Consider the following 26,233-nt stretch of genomic DNA (forward strand, 5'->3'; position numbering starts at 1 on the left):
GATACAGGATTTATGAATACTACCTATTCTAGTTAAAAATAAAACCTGCAATTAAGTTAGCTAAACTTAGCTTTCACATGGTGTGAGAGAGCTTGTGAGAAATTGTTTTAATAACTAATGGTCTGTTCACACTATAAAAACGCTTTGTTTCTGAAAAATTTCTTTTCTCTTAACCTGTTTGGTATTGATCAGAACTATGCATGATGCTGATGAGTGAGGTAGTTGTTGTAGGATGACAGAAGCAACTCATTAATATACTGACGCTATTTCTCTCTTCCTCTTCTACCCCCAAGGATGTGCTGCTGACACTAGTAACAAGTGTTCAATCTGGATTATATTAGATCCCCAGCTGCTGTCAGATGATATAGCAGTAGTGTCCAGGAACACATTTTTAACAAATCTCCTAGCCAGAGAGATGCTACTACTTTTCAAATACAGACCTTGCTTTGTCTACCTCTGGGTGGGGCTGACTGAAGTGTGCTTAATGTTGGGCTGTGCTTCAGGCAACTTGGAAATTTAAACTAGGGCAGAATGCAGCGGGCATTGTCTACTAGGAGCATGAGAGCCTGGTGTTCCGACCTGGTTTGGCTGCCGATTGGTGTTTTGATCTGTAAAGCTTTAAATGGCTTGGGACCCTTCTGCTTTCATAGGATAGGATGGGGAGGCAATCTGTTGCTTGCAGATTGACTGGAAAATATGATAGGCTCTCCTAAATGTAAAAAGGAGGGAACTTGGAGTAGCATTTTAAGAACTGTAAGTTCTGGAATGAACACTTATTGCTACATTTAACCCTGCTGGGAAATTCTTTAGTCTGTTGACTTTGCAAGACAGCTATGCACAAGGGCTGTTGCATGGATGCCTTTTGGGCAGAGATCAGGTCTGTGAGGAGGAGGGGCGAGTCAGTCTTAGGAGGTGAGGGGAGGTTGTTGCTTGCTTTGGTTTGCCCTCCTCTTCCCATGACCAGGGCATCTATGAACACTGAATAGTCACTTTTATGAGTATATCCTGCCCCGAATAGTATATGCTCTTTAAAATAAGCCAGAGGTAGGGGTAGGAAGATGAAGACATAGCCAAGTGAGTTGCTCAGGGCCATATTGTAAATTAGTGGTGGAGTCGAGTGAAAGTTCTCTCCTAATTCCTAATCCAGTACTCCTATCTGGTGTCTCCCAACTACTATCATATCAATTCCTGAAAAATATTTTAATTCATATTTGTGCAGTATACCCAAACAGTTGATTGGAAGTAAGAGAATGTTTTAAAAGGACTGACCAGTTTTCAAGGCTAGCTGGGAATCTACAGTTCCAATCTAATACATTAGTCTGAAAAACTTGCTAGTAGCTTCTGGCAAAACCTGAAACTAATATGTTTAACCCTTTCTAGGGATCCAGAGTGCTGTATCATGTAGACAGCTCCAAGTTAGGGTGTATGTATAGTTTTTTTTTTTTTTTTTTGAACGTGCATACTGCTTTCAACATTAAATTAGCCACATGGACATCCATTAATCTAGATTTGGCACAACTAATCTTCAGTAGATAGATGCTGGAGTGCTATGAACACTTAAGCATACAGAATAAGCTGTGTCTGGTAAATAGCTTCTGCTTTTGCCACTGCCCGTATGTGATAGAGATCAAATCCTTCTTGTCTGCTGATTCTTCTTCTCTTTTTCTGCTTTTAGCAGTCTTATTTTTGCGTAATAAACACATTAAGTGTTCTTTTGCAGAGGAGAAACTAATCCCAATTCCCTTATCCTTGTACAAGTTTCAGTCAGGAGTTTGTTTCTGTAGCCAGAAGGAAGAGCAGAGTGAAGCAACTGGCCTCCAAGGTGCTATAAAGAGGCATAAGCTTTCATAAGCAAGACTAAACGGAATTCTAAGACATTTGTAGTGTGGGGGTTTTTTTGTTTTTGTTTTTTGTGAAGATTCCCAATTGCCTTAAAGCAGTTAAGATTCCTATTTCTCATGCAACAGCAGCTGTAAATCCTATTTTATTGGGAGAGTAATAGCTTTGAGTGAATAAGAAGAGTGACACTTTATAGAACAATCAGACTGTAGACTATCAATATGCAGTAAAAGCCTCACTGTATAGAATGTATCTGTATTTAAATAGTGCATGCTGTGACGGGGGCAAGCACCAAGCCCAGTTAGCCTTTGAAAGATGGTTGGGTACTCCCAAATTATTAAGCAAATCCATATGGGTGGACACATGCATCTTGCCTCTATTCTGATAACCTGATTGATAACTTTTTATTTGATATTTTTGGCATGTGGGCTTCCTCTTCTGTTAGTTAGTAACTTTCTTGTAGTTTTTAATGTGTGTAACTTTTTTTCCTTTTCTTCGCTAGGACCGGAAGCTGTCCAAATCGGAGCGGCAGAGGTTTAAAGAGGAAGCTGGGATGCTGAAAGGGCTCCAGCACCCTAATATTGTTCGGTTCTATGATTCCTGGGAGTCTACAGTGAAGGGAAAGAAATGTATTGTTCTTGTGACAGAACTCATGACATCTGGAACCCTGAAAACGTAAGTGAGCTCAGACTAGTGAGGTGTGTGATGATGCTAAGCATAACATCAGAGTATCGAAATGAAATGGAAACTGCTTGCCATATTGACGATATGGGTTAAGACTAATCTTACCACAAGATAAAACAGGGAGGAAACTTTATTGTGCCTGTACATGGGCACAATTGCCTCATAAGTGGGAGGTAGTTTGTGCCTCATTTTCACTGAGGAGCGAGTTACCTTGTGCCTACTTGAGGGTAAAGTGCACACAGGCAGTTATCAGTTCACTATGTAGCTGATGTGCTGTAAAGTCACTTTTCTTCCCTCATGGTAACTTGTTACTGTAGCCTTGCCAAAGAATCCTGTTGCTGGAAGTCAAGGGGCAATAAAGCTTTTAGTGTAAAAGTGAGCAGGGAGTATGCCTTTGGCACCAAAAAAGAGCAGTGGGACAGCCTTTAAGGAAGTGAGTTTGACAAATCATCATCAATCACTTCCTATGAAGCAAATGCAGAAAAACCTTTTAAATTTCAAGGGTAAGAGCACCATGCTTGTTCTGTTTTAAATCTTTTCTTGCTTCAGTCTTGCACTTAAATCCTAGATGTTAGTTTTGTTGCTTTGTCTCGCTAAACAGCAGCTGTTCACATATCAATGCTGCTTGTCCCACTAAAAATAAATAAATAAATAAAAGGCTGATTTCTCTCCTCCCTCTGCCTTTCAAATTGACAGATTTGCAATAAGTTGCTATTTTGAACAATGAAGTTGTTATGGAAAAATCTTGTGATGGATTTAATGTGTGGACAGGTCTCCAACCCTCAGTATCCCACATGAAAGCTGCAGCAACATTTTTAAACTGCGGTGCTGCTGGTGCTTTAACTATCTCCACTGGTGGAGACTACCCAACTGACCCTTGCTCCCATTGGTAGCTTGTGGGCAGCCCCATCAGCTGTTGCTACAATGGCAACAGCTGATCGGATAAGCTTGTAAATAAGCCTGTCTTGCTAGCTGACAAGTTCCCCCATAGGAGAAGGGAGCTGAGGAGGAGCCCCCCTATTTATTCCTTGGCTAAGAATGTACCTTTAATTCAGGTAGTGGGCTATGCATGTGTGCACACCCTATAATGATCTCTCTACCATAAACTTTTGTAGCACTCCAAAAATAACATGTCTAGTAGGTGTGTGCGAAATGGGCCATATTCGGTTCGGATTTGGCCTGAATTGGGGACAGTGATTTTGATTCATTGATTCAGATCACTGTCCCAGATTTTTTCCAATTACGCTGAATCCAATTCTGAAGATTTGATGCTGATTTGGAGAATCAGTGATTTGTCCATAGCCGTGACTTTTTAAATGTTTTTTTTTTTTTTCATACTTTAAGGTACCAGGTGTTGCTTGTGAATGCTGTGATGGTGGGGTGGATGGAGCACAGGGATGCCCCCCATGTGCTTGGCGACGAACCTGGAAGTGGACCAGAAGTACTTATGGTCCACTTCTGGGTCCACTGCCAAGCATACTGGGGGGGCCCCCCTGCACCTCCTCCTGGCTTGGCGATCAGCTGTGGGGGAACCCCAGGTGCACCCTAGATTTGGGAGGCACCAGTTGCTGAGCCGGAAGGGGGCCAGCGTGCTCCCTGGCAGACCTGGAAGTGGACCAAAAGTAGTTTTGATCTACTTCCAGGCCTGCTGCTGAGCTCACTGGGGACCCCACCATGCTCCTGTGGGGTGCTCCATCTGCTCCACCATCTTGGCATTCGCGAGGTGCCTGGTACTTTGACGTATGTAGAAAAAACATTTTTAAAGCTGTGTCTGCTGTCAGATCTTTCTGAATCAATTTGGAGGGTTCTGATTCAATTTGGAGAGATTAAAGGGTCTCCTGACTTAATTTGGATTCGGAGATTTGGCTGCCGAATCTCTGCCAAATCAAATCAACAACTGAAGCTTCACACAGCCCTAATATCTAGGGCCTTAGATAGGAAGGTGTTTTGTACAGTGCCTCATATATTCTGGTCCTGATCCTTGACTGGGGACTTTGTGGTGCCACCATTTTTATATATATAATTCTAGACACTTGCTTTACTTTCAGTAATGCCTTCGTGTCCTCCATTTTTAGCTCTTTGTACTGCTTCAGTTGAAGTGAGAAGCTCTTCAAGCAAGCTCTGTTCCTTGTATGTATTTATTTGTATTTTATGTATAAAAAATACATACAGGGAAGAGTACTTGCAGGAAGAGCTTCTCACTTCAACTGAAGTAGTATGAAGAGCTAAAAATGGAGGACATGACAGCATTACTTGAAGTAAGCAAGTGTCTAGAATTCCAGACTGTCATTTAGCAAAGTGAAATAGAATCAAACGCAAGCTGAAGTTGGCCCAAGGAAATCAACCACGAGAGCCCTCTAGTGCTGAGTAACACATGGAATGAATTGAATTGCCCTGGAATCCAGTACTTTGCAGCCTCCTGATGCAGCCAGGAGTTGAAATGTGGTCAATAAAGATCTAGTTATGACTAGAAATACTTCAGTTAGTATTTCTGGGCAAGAGGCTGATTAAAGAAGAAATTAATTTAAGTCTGGGCATTGCATTTTACCAAATAAATATGTAGCTGGTGGGAGCTGGAAATAAGTCCAGAAGCCAGACAGATAAAATAGTTAGACGAGAGTTTTGTGTGTCAAAGATGAGCAGTGTTTAACTTAATCAGAGAGAATATAGCACACAAGGCATTGGTTTGTTGCTTTTAGGATTTAAATCAAGCCCTAGGATTTGAGTCTTAAGTAATTTAGATGCCTGAATTTAAGCTAAAATGTAGTGGTATGAACAAGATTTCCATGCTCCTGTAGATAAGTGCTTGCCACTTTCAAAAGGAAGGGAAAACAGAGACGTAGAGAAATTAAATATGCTGAAGGAACTGTGTGCATGCTTTTATATGAATGTTACCTAGGTCATTCCATTTGGCTCAAAACTATGGGAATTGCACATCAGATTACCTCCAGTCTTTACTCCATATGACAGTGTCCAGTACCAGAATCTTCAGAGGGGCATAATCTAAGAAACTCTGTAGCAAACCCCATTTGGAAAACCTGTGTGCGGGAAGGTGTTTTCCCTGTAACTCTTTACTACAGGTCATTTTGTGCTTTTTGAAATATGAAGGTATATTTTAACTTCTATCACTAAGAATTATATACAACTTAATTAGAAGTTCCAAAGGCTTCTGACTGGGTTTTTTGTTTGAGACCGCAGTTTGGCTATCATGGATACAGCATTTCCCTTTCATCTACTTGTTGCCTTGAAATGTCATTGACTATTCTTTTGTTCCTGAGGCATGTCTGACTGTCGTTTTAATGTCTTTCAGTATTTTGTGCACTTCTTCCAGGTCTCTCTAAGTATACTGTCTGCTTTCCTGGAAATAATAAGCAGTGTATATTAGCATACCCAGAAATATGAAAAATGCATGTACTACCAATTACTGGCTTTTAATGTGTAATAGTTTAACCTGGAAGTCTCTGGCTTTTGAAGAACTGTTTGAAACTGCTTGAAAACCCTCAGATAAAATCTTGGTCTCACTATTGTATTTTCTAGAAGCAGAATTTTTTGGGCGAAATCTTTTATTGGACAACTGTGTAATTGGGTTAGTCAGACGAGCTTTAAAATTCAAAGTGTTTTTCTTCAGGTCTAAGGAAAGCAAGCACAGTGACTTTTTTTTTTATATTGTATTTGAGAATAATTTATCCATTGCCTAATGGAAAGACTTAGTCAATCCTTATTTAATTCAAATACAGCCTTAAAGTCTTGAGACTTTTTATTGAATTAATTACTTAGTGGTGATGATGCAAATTGATAGCTTCAGCAGCTTTTATTTAAGGAAACTTTTTTTTATTTATAATTGGCTACTTGACAGTCCTCCATCTAATCTTGCTTATCCTTAGCTGTATTTGGTAAACCTTTGTCTCCTGAGGGAGGCTTAAAGATCTTACAGTTTTGTGCTGCCACCTATGGGTGTAGTGTGTTCAATGCCTTCCACATATGAAACCCACTATGGACCTTTATCCTTTTCAGTGCATTTCCTCTGAGTATGGGAAAGTCTCCTTTTATTAGAGGAGAGTATTCAGGTCCTCACAACTTTTTCATACTAAGCAACTATCAGGTAGACAACAGCAACTTTTATATTGGAATCTTGTAGATCAGTGATTGTCAACTGGGGGTACACATACCCCTAGGAGTACTTAAAAAGGTCATAGGGAGTACAGGAGGGCTCCTGCCGCTGGACACACCGTGGCAGAGGCCCAGAGGACATGTGCCCCCCTGATATGTGCACTTGGTGGAGGCAGCTGCCACTGTGCCAAGCTTTGTGCACTGCTGCAGCTGCCCCAGGAGCGGTGCAATGCCATGTGCATCCCGCCACTGGGTGGGCAGGGGGTGCAGCACAGCCTGGTGGTGGCAGGCATATGGTGTCGCACCACTGCCAGGCCAGTTGCAGTGGCACACAAAGCCCAGTGCACAGCAGCAGCTGCCTCCACCCCACATGAAGACTGGGGAGGCATGTGTACCCCTGGGCCTCCGCCATGGTACGCAGAGCAGCAGGAGCCCCCCTGCACCCTTGGACAAGCTGCCTAGGCTCTGATTTTGTCCCATGACCTGGTCCAGCCGGAGCCCCGCTCACTCCAGCCGCTGCTCGTGCCCCACTCCCTCACTGCAGGGGTCTCGATCTGCCCACCCCCTCACAGCCATTTCCCCTTCCCCATGTAATCTAAGAACCTCCGTAGCAAACACTAGTGGGAATCTGTTTACTTGCGGAGGGGTGGATCGTGTGCACGTTGTGCATGCTAAGCCCCCCCCAGATAATTTTAATATAAAGGGGTATGTGAGCTGAAACTAAGACAGAAGGGGTACACTTGTTAAAAAAAGGTTGAAAACCCCTGTTGTAAATTATATTTTGCTACTTCTGTTAAGCACTCATTCTGCTAAGCAACCTGCCCACCTGAATCTTAATATGTATCAGAGTAATTTTTGGCAGCATTTAAAAGGCATAGTTTAGTCAGACTTGTTGGGGGGTTTTTTGTTGTGTTGTGTTGTTTTGTTTTGTTTTGCAAACAAAGTTCTATAAATCTCTGAAATGGAATGGAAGTTTAATGGCAAACATTGCAAGTATTCATCAGTTTTACAGTCTTATGGTTGTGCACAATAGAACGTGAAGAATCTGTTTACTGAGATGGAAAAATGCAAAAATGTAGAAAGCTGAAGTAGAGTTTTTGGCTTTAAGGTACTACTGCCAGTAGAGGACGCTTTCTTAACATGACTTAAAGCAAATACCTTCCTGAGCTGTAAAGCTGGAGCTGTTGCAGCACTTGTTCTCTCCTCTTCAAAGAAAGCTACAGTAATCAGTCTTCACCATTTCAAGGCATATTCCAAAAATTGTTTTAAAAAATAGTAATTCTGCACTTTCGCTGTTAGTTTGAGGTGATTTTGCTACTTTGGGGAGAGTAAACTCCATTTCTGCTGAGACTCACATTGAGCTGAGCAATGAATGAGGAAAATCCCATAGTACATATTCAGTTTTACTGAAAAATAATTTGCCTTAACTAGCAAAAGAAGTTGTGGGTTTTTTAGTTAGGTTTCTGTGTGTGCATGTGTTTTGCTGCTCTGTGCCATGAAAAGATCAATTATAGATTTTTGTGGTAGTTTATAATTTGAAGGATCTTGTGGTGCTTTTCAGGGTGTGTGGCGGGGGGGGTGAGGAGGGGGGTAGGGGCAAACTCTATAGTATTGGGTCTCAAAACTTAACTGAAGGAGAGGGTCCTCATTCTTTTTCCAATATGACCTCTCTCCAAGATGTTGTCCATACTCGCTTCTAAACAGTGGGTCAAAATTGTTTTCCTTTCTTTAGCCGTTCAGCTTTCACTCTAGTAATATTTCATGACCACTAATGATTATTAGAGTGGAATTGAATTGCTAATTTAAATGAGCAAGGTTAGGGGAAGGGGTGAGAGGACTTTTAGGTCCTTTTTATACATAAGAGGATCAAGCCATTTCCCCCTCCTCCCCCTGAAGAATTCAGTGTAAGGACATCTTAGGTATGCATAGTTTGGAAATCTGACTTCCTATTCTGATTGTGCTGCATTTATGGTTGTCTAAGGCTACATCATTTACTGTCAGGGTAGCAGCTTTCTGCTTCATGGTTATTTCTGAGAGAGTTTATAGTTGCTAGCTCTGCATTGTAATGGGATGTTTAGAATAACTTGCTGTTGGGCTCCTTTTTAAATGTTAGTGTGAGCTTTAAGAGTGACATTGTTTTGGAAAAATTATAGCACTGCCACAGGGATGCAGGATGATGGTCTGGGCCCAGGTCCTTAAGGAGTGAAGAGCTGGCAGTATACCAGCATATTTGAGAACCAAGAATGTAATTGGAGATTCCAAATGGAGAACTCAAGTGCCTCTACCATGTGACCCTTAAAACAGGCATGAGAGATGAAAGTGTGTTGTCAGTAGCAAATATCAAGTGGCATTGAAGCGAAAAAATGAGTGGTAGCTGATGTGAACCAGAGCCTTTTTTGTTCCGTCTCCTTCCTGGACTTGCTTTCACTCACTTTTGTCCTTATTTTCCTTCAGGTTTTTGCTCCGTTGCTGTAACTGGCTCCTGATTTTATTTTTGCCGAATTGTTTTGACCACAGGATTATTGCTAGCAGCATATTGTTGTTGTTTGTTGTTTGTTTTTGTTTTTGCTTTTTTTGTGTGTGTGTTTTTTTTAAAGACCTTACTATGATTTTCTAGTTCAAAGAAATGAGGGATTTAATGTCTCAGCTTTATGCTGGGCACTGGCCCAGATAATTTTGTAAAGACTGGCTCTCTTCACAAAGTGGATAGGCAGAAACCACAATTTACATATCTTTTGTATGAGATGGTACTCTCTGCCCAGGGTAGGAGTAATAAATAATACTAATACTCTAAGCTGGTTACAGGGTTTGACACCTCTCCTGTAGGTTCTATGCAACCTTCCTCCACATGTGTAAAGCACATCTCAATATTACTTTATCCAATATACACTCTTAACAGCATGTAGATTTAAAAAAAAACTAAACCAAAACCTTACTCTACCATCCTGGAGAGAGAATGGAAGACCAAGCAAATGCATAACAAAGACTAGGTGATGCTTATTGTGCTACTAGAAAGTAGAGATGCACCAATTTATATTGGATGCATGTTGGATCGGCACTGGTAACAGGAAATCTTAACGTTTATCGGCACTCGGTGTTTTTTGCCTGATTAATGTCACCAGCTGCGCGCATGCGCACAGCATTTTATTGCAGCATGCACATGGCCAGGAATGCAGCCTGACAGCTTGAAGAGCAGTGTCCTGCTGGTACATCTGTTGGTGGGGGAGGGCTGTTGGGGAGTGTAGGGCTCCAGAGGGAAAAGCAGCAGAGCAGAGTGCCCAGAGCATGAGTGGTGCTAGGGGAGGGTTTGGGGGGTATGTAGTCACCCCAAAATTCCGTATAGTCACCCCTTCCAGCACTGCCATTGCTTACCCTGCCCCTGCCTGTTCTGAGTGCAGCCCCAGCCCAGCTCAGCCTTCCCCATTGGGAAGAGGCTGGTGCAGCCCCTGGCTCTGAGTCTGCAGCAGATAGTCTGTCCTCACCCTTCACACACTTTTTTTTGTGGGGGGCGGGGCGGGGTTTACATGCCCCTGGGGCTTCCCTGAGGGTGTGTGCAATGGCAGGAAGCTGTGCCTCCCTTCACGCCCCCTGGACAAGTTACCCATGGCTCTGTCCTGTTCCCAGCTCTGGGGTCCTATTCACTGCCCTGGCTGGGCAGCCTCTGCCCCTGCCCCACTCCCCTCCCTCACTGTGGGGGCCTTGATCTGTCCCTTCTTTCCACACCCCCCTCCCAGAAGAATCTGTGTTTGGTAGAGTAGAAGTGGGCACTGTGCTAGTGCTCTTAGTTGCATCAGAGAGCCAGCCCACTGACAAGTGTAGAAAAAGGTTTCATCTCTGAATCTTGTATTTTGGACTTTTTTTTCTGACCATAAATTTCAAATAGCAATGAGGTAGAAAGAGAATTATTGACATCAGGCTTGCTGATTCAGCACGTGATGTGGCATTGGTTTACCTGGTTCCTCTACACAAATGCTTTTGTAGGGATAGAGGCCTCTTATTTTTCCATCTTCCACACTTGGTATGAGTGCCTATGGTATCTCCTTGAGTTCAAGTGATCGAACCCTGGCTTGCAGTTATCAAGTGATCGCTGAGAGGTTCTATTTGCTTTAAAAACTTTAATGACTAAAATAAAGATAAGCTTGAATTAAACCTTGCATCCCTGGTTGAGCCACTTGGATGAATTTGAGTATTGGAGTGATTGTTATTTTGGCTTTGCAGCTGTCGTCATTGCACTATGCCACAATACTCTTTTCAGAATAATTGATATTTTCTAACCTTTTTTTCTTTGCATACAGGAAAAGATATTGCATATAAGATAAAGAATGTAATCTCCTTCAGTGCTTAAAGATGAAAGATGACTGTTAAATGAGAATGTAGGACATTATGGAAGATGACAGGTTTTGAATCGGTAATTGTAGAGGAAGTTTTTTAGAATTAAGAACAATTTGTAACATAGCAAATCTCACTTTCAGGTCTGCATAAAGCTATGTTATAATGAATTGCTGAGAACTGTGGAGTTGGTATTCCATTTCTTTCCATAACTAATGAACAGTGTATCCTAGGTAACAGTAAATACATATGCCAGCCTGGCTTTCAGGACTATTAAGATGCCTTGGGGCCAGCTTGTTTTAAAGCCATATCCAAGCTTGTACTATACAGGTAGATCAAGCACGACATGAAGTGGAGACTTTAGTTTTGTTTTAATCAGTATTTTTTTTCACTTTCTTTAAAGCACTGCAGGCAGTTGATTAGCCTGGTGTTGGCTGGCAAGACCAGAGCAGGACAGTAGTCCAAAAACAGCATAAAACTTTGAGTCCTACCTATCACAGTCTACTCTTCTTTTTTTTTTTTTCTCTCTCTCCCTATGAAGAGGGCTTGAGAGAGTTGCTTTCTTTTGACTTGTGCATATTTAAAAAATCACTGCTTATTCTCATGGTATACATAGGGCTATGACACTGCCACCACTTCCCCCTCTGGAGACTGATATGCTGTAGTGGAACAGAAGCATGGAGTAGGACTTGGTCTCTCAAATGTAATAAACGGGCTGTAAGGAAATGGTAGTCAATTGGTATTACAGGTTTGATTGTCTATACTAGAGCTGGCCAGCCTGTGGCTTGGGTGGTACAAGTGGTATGTATAGCTCCTATGTGTGGCGCGCAGATCAGGGAAGGGAGTGGCAGCACGGTAACAGGGCAGAGGAGAGCATCAGATCAGGCAGGAAGCAGAAAACAGAGCAGAAAATTGGGGAGGAGAAAGGAATCAGTGGCACTCAGAGGGTTTGGGGCTAATTTGTAGTACACCTGCCAGAAAAGTTGATCCATGCTAATCTATATATACAATTTAGTTGCCAAAGCCTAATGTCTTCTGAAACAACATGCATGATCTTATTTTGCAACTTTTTTCCCTTCTCAGGTATTTGAAAAGGTTTAAAGTGATGAAAATTAAAGTACTAAGAAGCTGGTGCCGTCAGATACTAAAGGGCTTGCAGTTCCTGCACACTCGCACGCCCCCTATTATCCACAGAGACCTAAAATGTGACAACATCTTCATCACCGGCCCCACTGGATCAGTCAAGATAGGAGACCTAGGTCTGGCTACCTTGAAACGAGCTTCCTTTGCCAAGAGTGTGATAGGTAAGCTTTTATTGTTTTGGAGGCTGGCAAGTCCAGTCAATCTACTTGGAAACTTGACCCTTCTAGTAAAATAAAGTACGCATCATATATGTTGTCTGAGCCCCAAAAGTGCAGGTCTTGCTCCTGAATCATGGGCCTTGTTTTACAGGATTAACGGTTTTTATAGGATTGTGTTTGCTTCTAATATGGATATAATCTTTGGTATATTGATTTATTACCTTGCCCCTGAGGTTTTGGTTGAACTCTGTTGATAAAACCACTTTATCAGCTTCATACTAGGGAGTAAATGGAATTAAATTGGAAAATGAGTGGCCCATTTGTGTACTAGATGTATACAAAGGGTTTCGATAACAAATTTATCCTTTGTAACTATTGTACAGTGCTTCTGATGTTATAGCTTAGCACTTTTGGTCATGTATCAGAATCTGTTGGATTGTCACCTGTGACATTGTAAAGCCCCCCTATTTCATTTATGAGCTAATTTTGAGATTTGAGACACATTTTGGATCATCTTAAAGAATTGGTTTTATCAGCTCTGTTCCAACAGTCTGCTGAATACAGTGCAGGCTAATCATTGAACAAAAAAGAGAGCACTTTGCTCCATCTCAATACTACAACTTAATAACATGCAGCAAGCTAGTATTGCTCAAGCCCTGTACCTGCTTTCTCAAAGTTTTTTATTAGAGATAGCCTCTTGCAAATATCTTGCACATTGTCACTAAAATATTTCCTGCTTCCTAACCAGGTTAAAAACAATTATAGAAGTAAAAAAAAAAAAAAAAAAGTATGCAATGGAAATGTGTTTTATATTTCTTTAAACACATCCCCTTTTCCAGACTTCTAATTTGAAAATCATCCCAGTTTTCTTGCTCATAATTATAACCAGTTCACCAAATATTAACTTTTGGATTCTGAGGGAAGAAGAAGGATCAGTGTGGTTAGGCTGATTTGATCCATGGATTGGCTTAAATCTGGCTTGTTTGCAGGAAATAACTCTCGCACCTATAAGTAAAAGAATCTTGCACCTATAGCTTGAAGGAAACCTGATCGTACACTGCAGTTCCTTCATTCAGAGGGGCTGTTGTGATTGAGGCTTCAGGGGCAATGCATCTTCTGCAAATTTATTTAAATGGGACTTGTTAAATCTCACGCTCTGTCTGTAACTCAATCTCTCTGTATTTCTAAGTATTTTTTTGCCTGTAGGATATCCCTCACTATTTCCTGTATCTGCAGTAGGCCTTTAAATATACTGCAGGTGAGAAGGTAAGTATGTGAAGAAAAGGGCTCTGGTGAGTGGCCTTTGCAGAAAATTATATTTATTCATTCCTTACAAAGCTTTTTATCTGTAGTAACTGGGTTTTTCATTGCAAGGCCTTTTCTGAATAGCTGCACTTCAAAAACAAACAAAAAACAGCCTAACCTGTATGAAGTCTTATAGGTCAGAGACTAGCTACGGGCTCTTACCAGTACTACTTTTTTGCAGCAGAGGGCAGTTGGTTGTGTTGAAACACTTCAATATGCCTCCTTTCTAACAGGGAGGAAAGGTAAGTGTCTAACTCTCTCTCCCGAGGTACTAGGTTTGCAGCCTAAGGCTAGTCTTAAGTTTTTGGTTGGTTTTTTTTTTTTTCCCTTCAGTTGTTTCAACTTGATCTTTATCTCCTCAGCCAATTCTTTTAACTGAATTTTTCTGTTTTTGGCCCTTACATTTAGCAGTTTTCACAAAGCGGCAAAAGCATACTGCCACTCACCCTGTTTTCTCCTTATAAAGGCCTTGCAATGGGAGACTCATGGGACATATTGATGCAACAGACTGACTAAGGGTTTCCTCCCTCTTCTTTTTGCCTCCACTTTCTCTTCTCTCACAGGTCTGCCCATCCACTGCCTTCTGCGGTGAGTAACGCCAGCAGCCTCTACTCGCTTTGAGACATTTAGAGTCTGAATCGTTCTTTTAATTTAAGGTACCCCAGAGTTCATGGCTCCCGAGATGTATGAGGAGAAATACGATGAATCCGTTGATGTATATGCTTTTGGAATGTGTATGCTAGAGATGGCCACGTCTGAATATCCTTATTCTGAGTGCCAAAATGCTGCGCAGATCTACCGTCGAGTGACCAGTGTAAGTCTTCCCATACCCCTCTGCTGATTCTAAAGCTGTGCCACAGTTAACAGAGGATTACAAACTGGACGGCATCATACAATGCAAACGTGGGGGGGAAAAAGCAAGCTGACTCTTTTGAGGGGAATATGAAAGTCCGATTTAAGAAAATTTTACAAGTGCTTAAACAGTGCTCAAAGGAAAATTGCCAATGGAATTTAATGCAATATTAAAAATAAAATCTTTTATAGCTCATCTTTGTATTGCATTCTGGCAAAACCAGGTGATGAGGTATTGCTTCAGAGTAATATTCAAAGATTTAAGGATATTTTCTGAAAGAATAGAAATATGTTTTGGTCTTTGAAAGTTAATTTGCTCTTCTCTGAAATGAATGAACTTGGGGTACAGATGCTAGAACCTTCATGGTTTCACTGCCATTCCAGACTATAAATATTTATGAAGTCATTGTAGGTTAATAGTTTACGGCTTCCTATTTTGCTTTTGGCTACTGTGCTGTCAGGTGCACTTTCCATAGTTGTTGAGTGGAAATACCTTAGATAACAACAGCCAAGTAGGTTACTGGATGGAAGGTAGAGTGAAATAGAGTGTTTTAAAAAGGTGGTGGTATTCTGACCAGATGAGGGTGGGTAGGGGGTTTGAATTTCCCTATTATTCAGAAGGGGTGTGAACAGGCTAAGAAAACAGTCTTGGCATAAAAACAGGGTTTTAATGTTGAATAGTTTTTGTTGGGCTTTTAAATGCAACATTATGACCAACTTTGGTCCCCTCATGAAGGTGAGACCACTTCTGCCTTGAAGGGTGTTGTATAGATGTCCTCTGAGTGCTCAGATGAGATGAGGTGGAGGCAATATAAAGAAATACAGCTTTTCACATTATCAGCTGTTCTTGATGGGTATCTCTGGAGAAGACATTAGTTTAAAAAAACAAGGTTTTCTACTCGCATATTATACAACACAGAACTTCCTTCATCTCCAGGTGGAAGTCCAGAAAGTGCCCAGTGCATTCTCTCATTAAACTTTTTATTTGCACTAGCTTTTGATTTGTTGACAGATTAAGTAGCAGTGATATGGGCAGCTTTGGGCAAATACATCAGAACTTGGATCACTTGTAGGTTTGTTCTGCAGGAGGCAGCTGTATAGGACAGTTGAGAAGCTCCAACTTGGTGGAAAAAGCATCAACCATAGAATTAAAAGCCCCAGCTGAACAGCTGCATAGATGTGTCCTCAACTCAGCAACTGACCATGAATTAAGTGGGTTGCAGATAATAAACATATGACTGTTTTTGGTGAACCTGAATCCTAGTCTGTAGCTCATGATACTTCAATCTACAGGGCAGATAATGAGAACTGACTGAAATAGAGGGCAAAAATAATTTTTTTTTCCTGTAGGCTTCATAGAAGTGATGAACATAAGGAATTTGAATACTAGAAAGGGGATGGTTTGAACCAGACTTAGGATTCCTTTCAAGGGGAGCCTGGAGAGACACAGAAGCATGGTTAGGAGGAAGTAGTATATTTAGGTTGGAATTGTTAGCATAAGGGAAGAATTCTTGCTTGTCAGGAATACAAGTGCTGGTCTTATTTATTCTTTTTTCACTTATGGGCAAGATAAATCCTGGATCATCCTAGTTCTTCAGGTTTTTTTTCCAAGGGTTTTTGCCTTGAAAATCAAATCACTTTTGATTTCTGCTTTGTATGAGACTAACCATGGTTAATGGTGATCTCCAGCAGAAAAAGCAAATCAAGTGGAGGAGGACCTCCACAGCTTCAGTCTTGGGCCTTTTGAAGTAGTCGTCTGCTTTAACTATGAAGCCTCTGCGGCTTTAGACGGTACATTAATTGGTTTCAAGACCTGTGGTAAAGTTTGTCTCAAGGGGAAGAAACAAGAAGGGCAGAAACTCTCTTAAAATAATAAACCAAGGCAGTAGCTGATGTGAAGGGGATAAAGAGTTGGGCATAGTGGCGTGGGAACAGTCTTCATCAGGACTCTGATTTGAAAGAAATGAAACTCTAGAACTTCTGCTGGTTATAGGATCTTCTTTTCCGTGGCTTGTGAAATGCTTGAATAGTTTCAATTTCTCATTGCAAATTTAGCAAAAAGCTAGTATTTAGAGATCTGAAGAATTGCCTGAGAGATGCACACAGATACTTTCTCCTTCCAGTTTTTGTGATCAACTTCCTATTGTCTCTTGCCTGCTGGGGAGAAATGTCTAATACTGAATTAGACTGTCTTAGAAAATAAGGAATACTTACTGAAGTATGTTGGTTGCAGAATCTGATGTTAATCCTTTTCTTAGTCCAGCATACTAACAGCCACTTCCTTCTAAGAGGATTGAGTTTAAAAGTACCCTGTAACAAATGCAAATGATCTCTACTAAACCCTGGTTTTGAATTTTTATAATTTCTCCTGAAGGATTGCATAGCTGCTCAACCCTTGGGCTGCTAGTCTTTAAGAGGGTTTCCTGGGGACAACATAACAGCAAAAGTTTGTTCTTGGTTTTTAGTGTGTGTGTGTTTTATTTATTTATTTATTTATTTTTTCCTTTTTAGAATCATAGGAAATTAGGGTTGGATGGGACCTCAGGAGGTCATCTTGTCTAACCCCTACCCCCTGCTCAAAGTGGGACCATCCCCAATTAGATCACTCCAGCCAGGGCTTTGTCAAGCTGGGCCTTAAAAAACCTCCAAGGATGGAGGTTCCACCACCTCCCTAGTAAACTTGTTCTAGTGCTTCACTACCCTTCTAGTGAGAGTTCTTCTTAATATCCAACCTAAACTTCCCTTGTTGCAACTTGAGACCATTGCTCCTTTTTCTGTCATCCATCACCACAGAACAGTCTGGATCTATCCTCTTAGGAACCACCCTTCAGGTAGCTGAAGGTTGCTATCAAATCCTCCCTTAGTCTTCTCTTCTCCAAACTAGATAAGCCCAGTTCCCTCAGCCTCTCAAGTCAAGTGCCCCAGCCCCCTAATTTAGTTACTTTTTTTTGTTGCTCTCTGCTGGGTTCTCTCCAACTTGTCCACATTCTTTTTGTAGTTTGGGGAGGGGGGGAAACTGGTCACAGTACTCGAGATGTGGCGTCAAATGTGCAGAATAATTACTTCCCTTTAATCTGTTGGCAGTGCTCCTGCTCATGCATCCCAGTATGCTGTTAGCCTCCTTGGCACCAAGGGCGCACTGTTGACTTATAGTCATCTTATTGTCCACTGTCACCTACAGGTCCTTTTCTGCAGAGTTGCTGCTTAGCCAGTGGGCCCTCAGTCTGTACTGGTGCATGGGATTGTTCTTTCCTAAGTAGGAGTGCACCAAAAAGATTTTTCTTGGTTGATACTGATAGCCAATTATAAACCAGCCACATTGGCCAATACCAATCTGATAATTGACTTGCAGGAATGCATCTGGGCAGCATGGAAAGTGGCTCCCAGCAGATAAGTCTGTGGAAGGGATGGGGGATGGGGGAGGGGGGGCAGATTGAGGCCCCTATGGTGAGGGAGGGAGTGGAGCTGGTGGTGCTGCTCAGCCAGGGCAGTGCATGGGACGTAGGGCTGGGAGCAGGATGTCCTGGCACTTAAATGACAGCAGAGGCACTTGAACTAAAGCTCCTCAAATGACACCATTCTTAAGTGCAGGGATGCTTTTAGCAGAGCAGAGCTGAGCAGGGTGAGGGTAGATGTGGGCTGCCTGCTGTTCAGTACGCAACTTGCTGCCCCCACTTTTGGGTGGGCAGAGGATGCATGGCTGGTGTGGGACTCCCAGGGTAAAGACAGCAGAGCAGAGCCCCAAGCCTGCAGGGAGCAGCCTGCATCTACCCCATGCACAAATCTGGGGGAGCACATGGCCCCCAATGCCTCCCCTGGGTGGGTGCATGTAGCGGCGGGGAGCTGCCATTTCACAAGCTGCCCACAACTCCATCCCTCTGGTCAAGCTGCCCACAGCTCCATCCCTCTCCACTCACTGGCCCCAGGTTCCATACACTGTCCTGGCTAGGCAGCAGCCTCAGCCCCTGCCCCATTCCCTTCCTCACTGAGGGAGCCTTGATATGCCCTCCCATGTGTCCCCTGCCACAACCCTTCCCCTCCACAGACTTACCTGCAGGGAGCTGCTCTCCATGCTGGTGTGGCTGTGCACATGCATGCAGCGTCCAAGGGCCCCAGCCAGAAGCCACAATTAATTATATTTATTGGTGAACATTATTGGCTACACTGCCCAAAAAAAGCTGATAGTCAATAATGTAAGTTTCCCTTTCTTCGGTGCTGATCTGGTATGCAACTGATATATTCACGCACTTCTAGTTCTAAATTCAGGACTTTGCACTTGTCTTTGTTGAACCTTATGAGATTTCTTTTGGCCCAATCCTCCAATTTGTCTCAGTCACTCTGAATCCTATCCCTACCCTCTAGCATATCTATTTCACCCCCCCAGCTTGGTGTCATCTGCGAACTTGCTGAGGGTGCACATTGTGCCATCTTCCAGGTTGTTGCTGATGATATTGAAGAAAACTGGCCCCAGGACCAACCCCTGGGGGGGCACTCATTTGATACCAGCTGCCAATTAGACAGTGAGCTGTTGATTTACCACTCATTGAGCCTGACTATCCAGCCAGCTTTCTATCTACCTTGCAGTCCATTTATCCAACCCATACTTCCTCAGCTTGCTTGCAAGAATGCTGTGGGAGATGGTATCAAAAGCCTTGCTAAAGTCTAGTATATCCCATTCACTGCTTTCCCTGCATCCACAGAACCTGTTTTCTCTCATAGAAGACAATCAGGCTGGTCAGGCATTACTTGCTCTTGGTGAATCCATGTTGATTGTTCTTAATCACCTTCTCCTCCAAGTGCTTAGAAATAAATTCCTTGAGGACCTGCTCCATGATTTTTTTTTTTTTTTTTTTTTTTTTCCCCAGGGACTGAGGTGAAGTTGACCAGTTTGTAGTTCCCTGGATCCGCCTTCTTCCTTTTCTTTAAAGATGGGCATTATATTTGTCCTTTTCCAATTGTCTTGGACCTCAGAACCACTTAAAGGAAACCTCACTCCTCCTCAGATGTGTCTAGTAGCTTGATTGGCTCACTGCCAGTTGTATCTGGAAGGCTAATTGAGCTCTTGACTCCCCACTTGCAAGTTCAGGAGGGGCTAATTTGCCCTGTCATGGAGCCTGTCCAGACTGAGTTCCTTGAACTGTTTCACATAAGGAATGTAATTCAGGGAAAAGAGACCATCATAAATTCCTTCAGCATGTGGAAAATGTATCTGCTTGCATCTGACACCATTGCAGTAGTTGTACTAAAAAAATGAACTAGCCGCCCTCTTAAGGAATCCCTGCCCCCTGCTTTTTTGTTTCTTTAATAAACAATTCCGTATCATTTAGGTTTTATTGCTTTAACTGTACAAATACTGGTTATATTTTATGCAGGAGTTGTTTCCATGGATTTATTCTTCAGTATAGTTCCAAAAAGGGATTTTTAAATTTTCTTTGTAGACTTGACTACAAAACTTCACTACCAAGACTTGTCTGTGGATACCCAAATCTTGCAAGCCTAGATGCTTTGTATTGGCTTGCTATGAATTTGCCACCTTCTGTGGGGTGATTTGTGTTTTTACTTTCCCACTTGCATAAAGGGTCCTAAGAAAACTATTATGCAGACTCGTTGTAATCATAATGAAGGTGAATCTGATATGCAGACCTGCTAGTGCTTGTCCACTCAATATACTTCTCTGCACGTAAAGGCCTTCCTTGGCGTGGCAAGTTGCTTCAAGTTTTAGACATAGCATAATGCTGTTTGGAGGAGTTTTAGTACCTACAATCTTTGGTCAAGACAGTGCTGCTCAAGTGCGGAATCTGTTATGCTTTATATGCAAAGGAAGGAGGGGAGGAGGCTTGTTTTTTTGTTGTTGTTGTTTTGCCATGTTCCACATAAAGGGGGGGAAGTTCCCTGCTTATGTTAGAATTCTGGCTCATGATCTGAAGTATCCTAGAAAATACTTTTTGGTAAACTTATTCTCTAGCCTAACTTAGCAACTTCTTTAGGGTCCAAGCATTTTCTGCTGAGCTTTTTTTGAGGCCTTTTTGAGGGGTTACAGAAATCCCAATTGGTTCTACACTTGGAAAGCAACTGTTTTGTGGTCTTCCATTTTTGTTACTTTAGCTTTATTCAAGCCTAGCTCTTCAACTGATGTATTTGGATGTGTGTACACATGCAGACACAGTGCACTCGAGCCAGAAATTTTAGCCACCAGGCGTTAGTGTGGAACATGCTGCTATGTAGTTGGCATTCTTATGTACTTGTAAAAAGTTTTCAAATATTTTATTAGTAGTTTAAGTGAAGTACCCCTCAGATTTTACAACAATGTGTTTTTAAAAAAACAAAACAAAAAAACCCAGGGGGTTAAGCCTGGTGATTTATGTATGCAAATAATGGACATTCTTGCTGCTTGTTCTGCCTTGGGGAAGGGCATTTAACAGTCATGTGACCTATCTGTAAGGCATTTTGAAGCTTGTTTTATGATGCAGGTGGGGTATGACCATGAGATGCTTTACCTGAAGGAACATCTGATGCAGCAAGCTCTGTGATCTTCCTTTGTTCACATGGTTCTGTCTTGGAGAGTCCTCCTTTTAAAACAAAAAAACAAAAAAAAACCCAAAAAAACCAACAAATTTTTCAGTGCTGTTTCTGGAGAAATTGCATACATCTGACTTAAAAAGTGTGTATGGAGAGGGGAAGGGGGCAATGGACTCTGAAGAAGGGTCCAAGAAGCCTGCCTCATGGCTTCAGATCTTGCAAACATAAATCATTTTCACTTGATTTTGGATTGCTTTACAGAAGAAACCATGTGGAATGGTGCTGTTTGCCATGATAAAATCGTGGTAACTTTTGAGACCAGCACCATTTCCATTCTCTTGGATATAATTTATTATTGTTCCACCTTCAACAGTATTGTTGAGTTCTTTAACTTCTGCTTATACATCCTTAGACTACATTCCTTCTATCACAGAAGACTTCCAAACTATTTCAGTTCTTCTGATCTTACAGGTAATCTTGGTGCTTTTGTCTTTTGCCTTTGCCCTTCCATACTAGTCTCTTGCGATTGGGTCAGCACCTGGTTACTAATATCTACTGGTGAAAAACTTCATAAGGATTGTAACTTGAAGTAGTTTACATTTTATTGCTTAACTGTGGTCACCTACAATGATGCCAGCAGCAACTAGTAACTAATACTTTTTGCAGACATTTTATCTAAAAAAAAAAAAACCAAAACAAAAAACCCCAACCCAGCACTTTAAACTGTGCCCATTCCTATGCCAAGCCCAGTGCATGACCAGTAGAGACAGTACATTAGTTGGACCCCAGCTCAGCTGACATCTATATAGATTGGGTGCTGTAATGGGTTTTTTGGCCCTTCCATCTAATAGACGATTTGAATTGGCTTTGGATAAAAAAGTGCAAAAAACCTGGCTGAAGCACCTGATCTATGTAGATGCTGCAGAGCTGGGTCAAAGTAATGCGCTGCTGCTTCTAGTAAGGTGCATGGGGTATTTTTGTGTTTTTTAAATGTCTGCAAGCAGCCTCTGTGCAGTTGAACAGAGTTCCAAAATTGCAGTAATTAGACCTCCTTTTATATTCTTCAGGATTTATTTCTCACTTTCCTAAACTCTTACTTAAGATCCTCAATCTCCTTCAATTCTGATCTCTGCAGTCATAGATCCTGACACTGGCTTCAGGATGTGTACACTTAATTAAACCTATGCACATTTTAATTAAACCTTTTTATTAATGGGAATGATACAGACATTAACAGCATGAACATGAGCCTTCAATGTGATGCTGCTGGTAGTAAAGCGAGCAAAACGTTGGCTTGCATCCACAGATGCTTCTCAAGCAGATCCCAGGACATCATTCTCCCGTTGTAGTCAGCCTTGGTGAGGCCACAGCTGGAGTACCGCATCCAGTTTTGGGCCCCACAATTCAAAAAGGTTGTGGAGAAGCTTGAGAAGAGCCATGTGCATGATCAGAGGTCAGGAAAACAGACCTTATGATGAGAGGCTGAGAGCCATGGGGCTCTTTAGCCTGGAAAAGTGCAGGCTCAGGGGTGATCTGATGCCCACCTATAAGTTTCAGGGGTGACCACCAGGATCTGGGGAAATGTTTGTTCACCAGAGCACCCCAAAGGATGACAAGGTTGAACGGTTATAAACCCCTCTATGACCGTTTCAAGCTGGACATGAAGAAGAACTTCTTTACTGTCTGAGCCCCCAAGGTCTGGAATAGCCTGCCATTGGAGGTGGTTCAAGCACCTACACTGAATGCCTTCAAGAGTCATTTTAATGTTTATCTTGCTGGGATCCTATGACCCCAGCTGACTTCCTGCTCCTGGGGCAGGGGGCTGGACTCAATGATCTTCTGAGGTCCCTTCCAGCCCTAACATCTGTGAAATCTATGAAATAGTTACCTTGTTGATTGACTGCTGAGTTTCTTGTAGTCTTTTGGTTAAACCCCTCCCCCACAATTCACCCTGGAAACCCATGGCATATTCTAAGGGGATTTAATATCATGCTCTAGGCATGGTTCGTATGTCTCAGGCTTCAAAAGGAGAAATCGCCTGTTCCTCCATGTTTATTTTGTAGCATTAGTTCTGCTGAAGGTAAAGATATTTTTGTCTTGCATTGCTTCTGCATCTCCAGATGAGGTGGTGGGACCAGAATCTGCCTCCTCAGTCCCAATGGGCTTTCAGGTCTGTCAGCCTTAGCCTTATCCAGAGAGTAGTTTTGGCATTAGGGGCTGCAGTAGCTGGTTCTCTCGCATCTGTACCATCTAGTAACCATTTTACAAATCCTTGTGTCAGTTAACATAATGCTGCCTGCAAATGAAGCCTTATTTGCCAGGACTCTCTTTGGCACAAGCAGGCATTTACTGCCAAGTTTCAGAAATGCAGATGGTTAGGTGTTATAAAATTCAAGCTAAAGGATTTGAAGCTCCCTCCCACTCCTCCCCACCTCTCCACCTACCTCATTAGTCTCCAGGGTTCCTTGTAGTAGCAGCCATGAATGAATGTGCCAGGCAACTTCAGGCTATACCTAAAACAAATGATAAAGATTAGAAAGAACTAGATCTGTTTGAATGCCGGTTGTGTTCCATGGCCTGCTTGCACATAAGAATATCAGATTATCTGGCTTTATTGTCCAGATAATTGTTGACTGGGATTCCCTCTCTAAAACTTCCTGAAGATAAAATTAGCATTACTGAAGATCCTCTTGCAGTAAGACTATGCTATAATCTGCACTTGATTACTTTGGCTGCTTACCTTCTATGTTGTAGTTGTGATCTTCGTTGCTGCTGGCTGTGACAGGAATTTTCTGAGGAGGTCCAAAACCAAGGACTTACTATGTGAAGAACTAAGCCTTTTCTGACCTGCACAAAGAACTCCAAAGCCATACCTTATTCTCTAGAATACCAGTGCCAGAGGAGAGCAACTTTTACTGAGGATCTGATTCACTACAAATACTTCCATCTGCGTAAATAGGTAGACCCTAGTCAAAAGGCATGATAAGCCTACTGAGCACAGATGCACATCATTGACTGCTGTTTTCACACAGTGAGGATTGACGCTTGCTAAATAACTTTTGATGTGTATCCAAGTTGGGAATCTGTTCTCTAAGATTTCCAAGAGGTAGGGTAGGTTTTGTCTCTTTCACAGTACCTGGACATCCAGCTCTTCCAACAATATGATTCTAAGCTTTGTGGTTGGAGATAATTCAGTTCCACTTCTTTCCTCAGCCCCATCTGCCTTCCTTCCCTGGTTTAGTGTAGTTTTACAAGAAAGGTTCCTATTGCAGAAATCTGAGTATTAGTACTACTACTGAGTATTAGATCTGGGAGCTGTAGAGGAAGTTGGACCACAGTATGTGAGGGATAATTGTTTATTTCTGTTTCTTCATCTGCGATGACAGAGGTTAGTCTGAGATGTCCTGGATTTTAAAAAGGCTAAAATCTTACTATATTCAGAAGAAGTAGGGTAGCTTTTATTTGTCCTTTTGTTCCCTTCCTTGGTATGCTTCCTCTTCAACTATAGGATGTGTGTTTTTTATAGATAAGAGTTCACATAAGGCCCTAGAAATTCTTAAGATTTACTCTAAGACTCCCAACTATCTTGGCTGAAAAGGTCTTAAAGGAATTGTGTTTTACTGATCTTTACCAAATGTATGGCAGGGATGGCTGCCCATCTTTTGATCCTTGGGTGTTCAAGCCTTCCCTTTCTTGGGTCATAAGCTTGTCTAGGTCTGGTCAGAGATCAGGTTACAGACTTAGTGTACATTTAGCTCACATTTTATGCAACTAGAGTTTTTTAAAAATGTGTTTTTTGTTTTTGTTTTTAAAACACCCTCTGATAAAATAGTCATAGGAGCTGTCCTTGATTCCTCAAAAGCTACTACTTCTGTACTGCAAGACAGATTTGGAACAGTTCTGCAGAATGTAAACAGTAGAGCCAAGAGTTACTGTGGCTTTCAGGCTTGCCTTGCTAGACATGCTGTTGCAACTTAGTCAAGTATTGTACCTTTTCAAAAGGTGCGTGAACCCTCTGTGTGTGCCAAAAGATCGAGCTATACTTTCACTGATCACATTAATTTAAGATGTCCCAATCAGTGGCTGAGGTGCTCATCTCATAAGTCTAAAGCATTGTGGCATGCTACACACATGGAAACGTACTGCAACTGCAGGAATGTGCTAAATATGGAGCATATTTTCTCCTTAAAGAAAAGCCGCATGTAGCGTAGGTGCTGCCATGTACTGAACAGGCAGGCTGGGGCAAAATTCAGTCTGTAATATTGAGATGATAAATCTGTAGAATCTTTGTATTCACATGGAAGCCATTTCATCTCCTAGGAGAGAGACTTGGTAGTGGAGTCCTTCAGCTGGGCCTCTTATCTGAGTCCATGAATGGCAATTACAAGTAGCAGCAGCATTCATAAAACGTTTTGCAGGTGGGCCTCTGTGGCCGATCTCTTCAACACCTTTCAGAACAAGAACAGCCTAAAGTACAGGTGGATTTTGTGATGGATGAATTTCTTTTCTTCACAGTCAGGAGACTTGTCTTGTTTCCTCAATTCCAGGCATTATTGAAACACGAAGATGGTTGAGCCTCAAAGATATTCCTAGTGCTAACTCAACTAAGACAATGCTTGTATCTTAATGTGAAGCCTGTCTACACAGGTGTCAGCTGCTTCCACTGTTATATGGCTTGTCACAGAAGCAAGGCTATTTAGTTGATTTAAATCTCTATAACTTGCAGCATGGCTCATCGATATCTGAATTCACTTGAGAGTCTAGATGGGATAAGATTAAAATACACTTTATATAACAGGATGAAATCTGACAGCAACTTGTTACTAAATTAAAGATTCTCAATCTGTGCCTAATCCAGCCATCCATCTCTGACCCAGTCTGGAATTCAGCAGGTATTGCAACACCTTTTTTGCTTCTGGTTTTAGTTGTCTAGCCAGTGAGGATTCTACAACATAGCTTCCAGTAAATAAAGCACCATCTCTCTCAAGGCTCTATAACCACCAGTTCTCAGACGTAGGTCACCCATGGGATTTAAGCTTCATCTTTTCTTAGCTTTTTGTTTCTTGATCCTTGTATTGCCTTGTTTATCCACCTTTTGGAGAAAATTGTACTTTCATGACAGTAATACTAGCTAAAAAGAATTTCTGAAATACAGGCCATGATAGTCATTATATACATTTCACAAGGATAAGAGTTCTTTGAGGCTTCATCTTAATCATACCCAAAATCATTATAGATATTCATCTCAATCAAACAGTACTAGCTATTTTCCTAAAATACCCATGCCTAAAGAT

At 41.8% G+C, this 26,233-nt stretch overlaps 1 protein-coding gene across 9 annotated transcripts in view; it reads left to right on the forward strand.

The window, feature by feature from the left end:
• Positions 1–26,233, forward strand: part of WNK1 (WNK lysine deficient protein kinase 1) — a 145,501-nt gene that overhangs the window by 39,120 nt on the left and 80,148 nt on the right. For all 9 annotated transcript variants that reach the window (XM_090043411.1, XM_090043403.1, XM_090043404.1 and 6 more), the window contains exons 2-4: positions 2,342–2,514; positions 12,046–12,266; positions 14,225–14,382. In XM_090043411.1, the coding sequence (XP_089899537.1) occupies positions 2,342–2,514; positions 12,046–12,266; positions 14,225–14,382 (552 nt within the window). The remainder of the gene's footprint in view (positions 1–2,341; positions 2,515–12,045; positions 12,267–14,224; positions 14,383–26,233) is intronic.

Source organism: Crocodylus siamensis, chromosome 4 (genome assembly GCF_052110815.1).
Source record: "Crocodylus siamensis isolate JL-2025a chromosome 4, ASM5211081v1, whole genome shotgun sequence".
NCBI lineage: Eukaryota > Metazoa > Chordata > Crocodylia > Crocodylidae > Crocodylus > Crocodylus siamensis.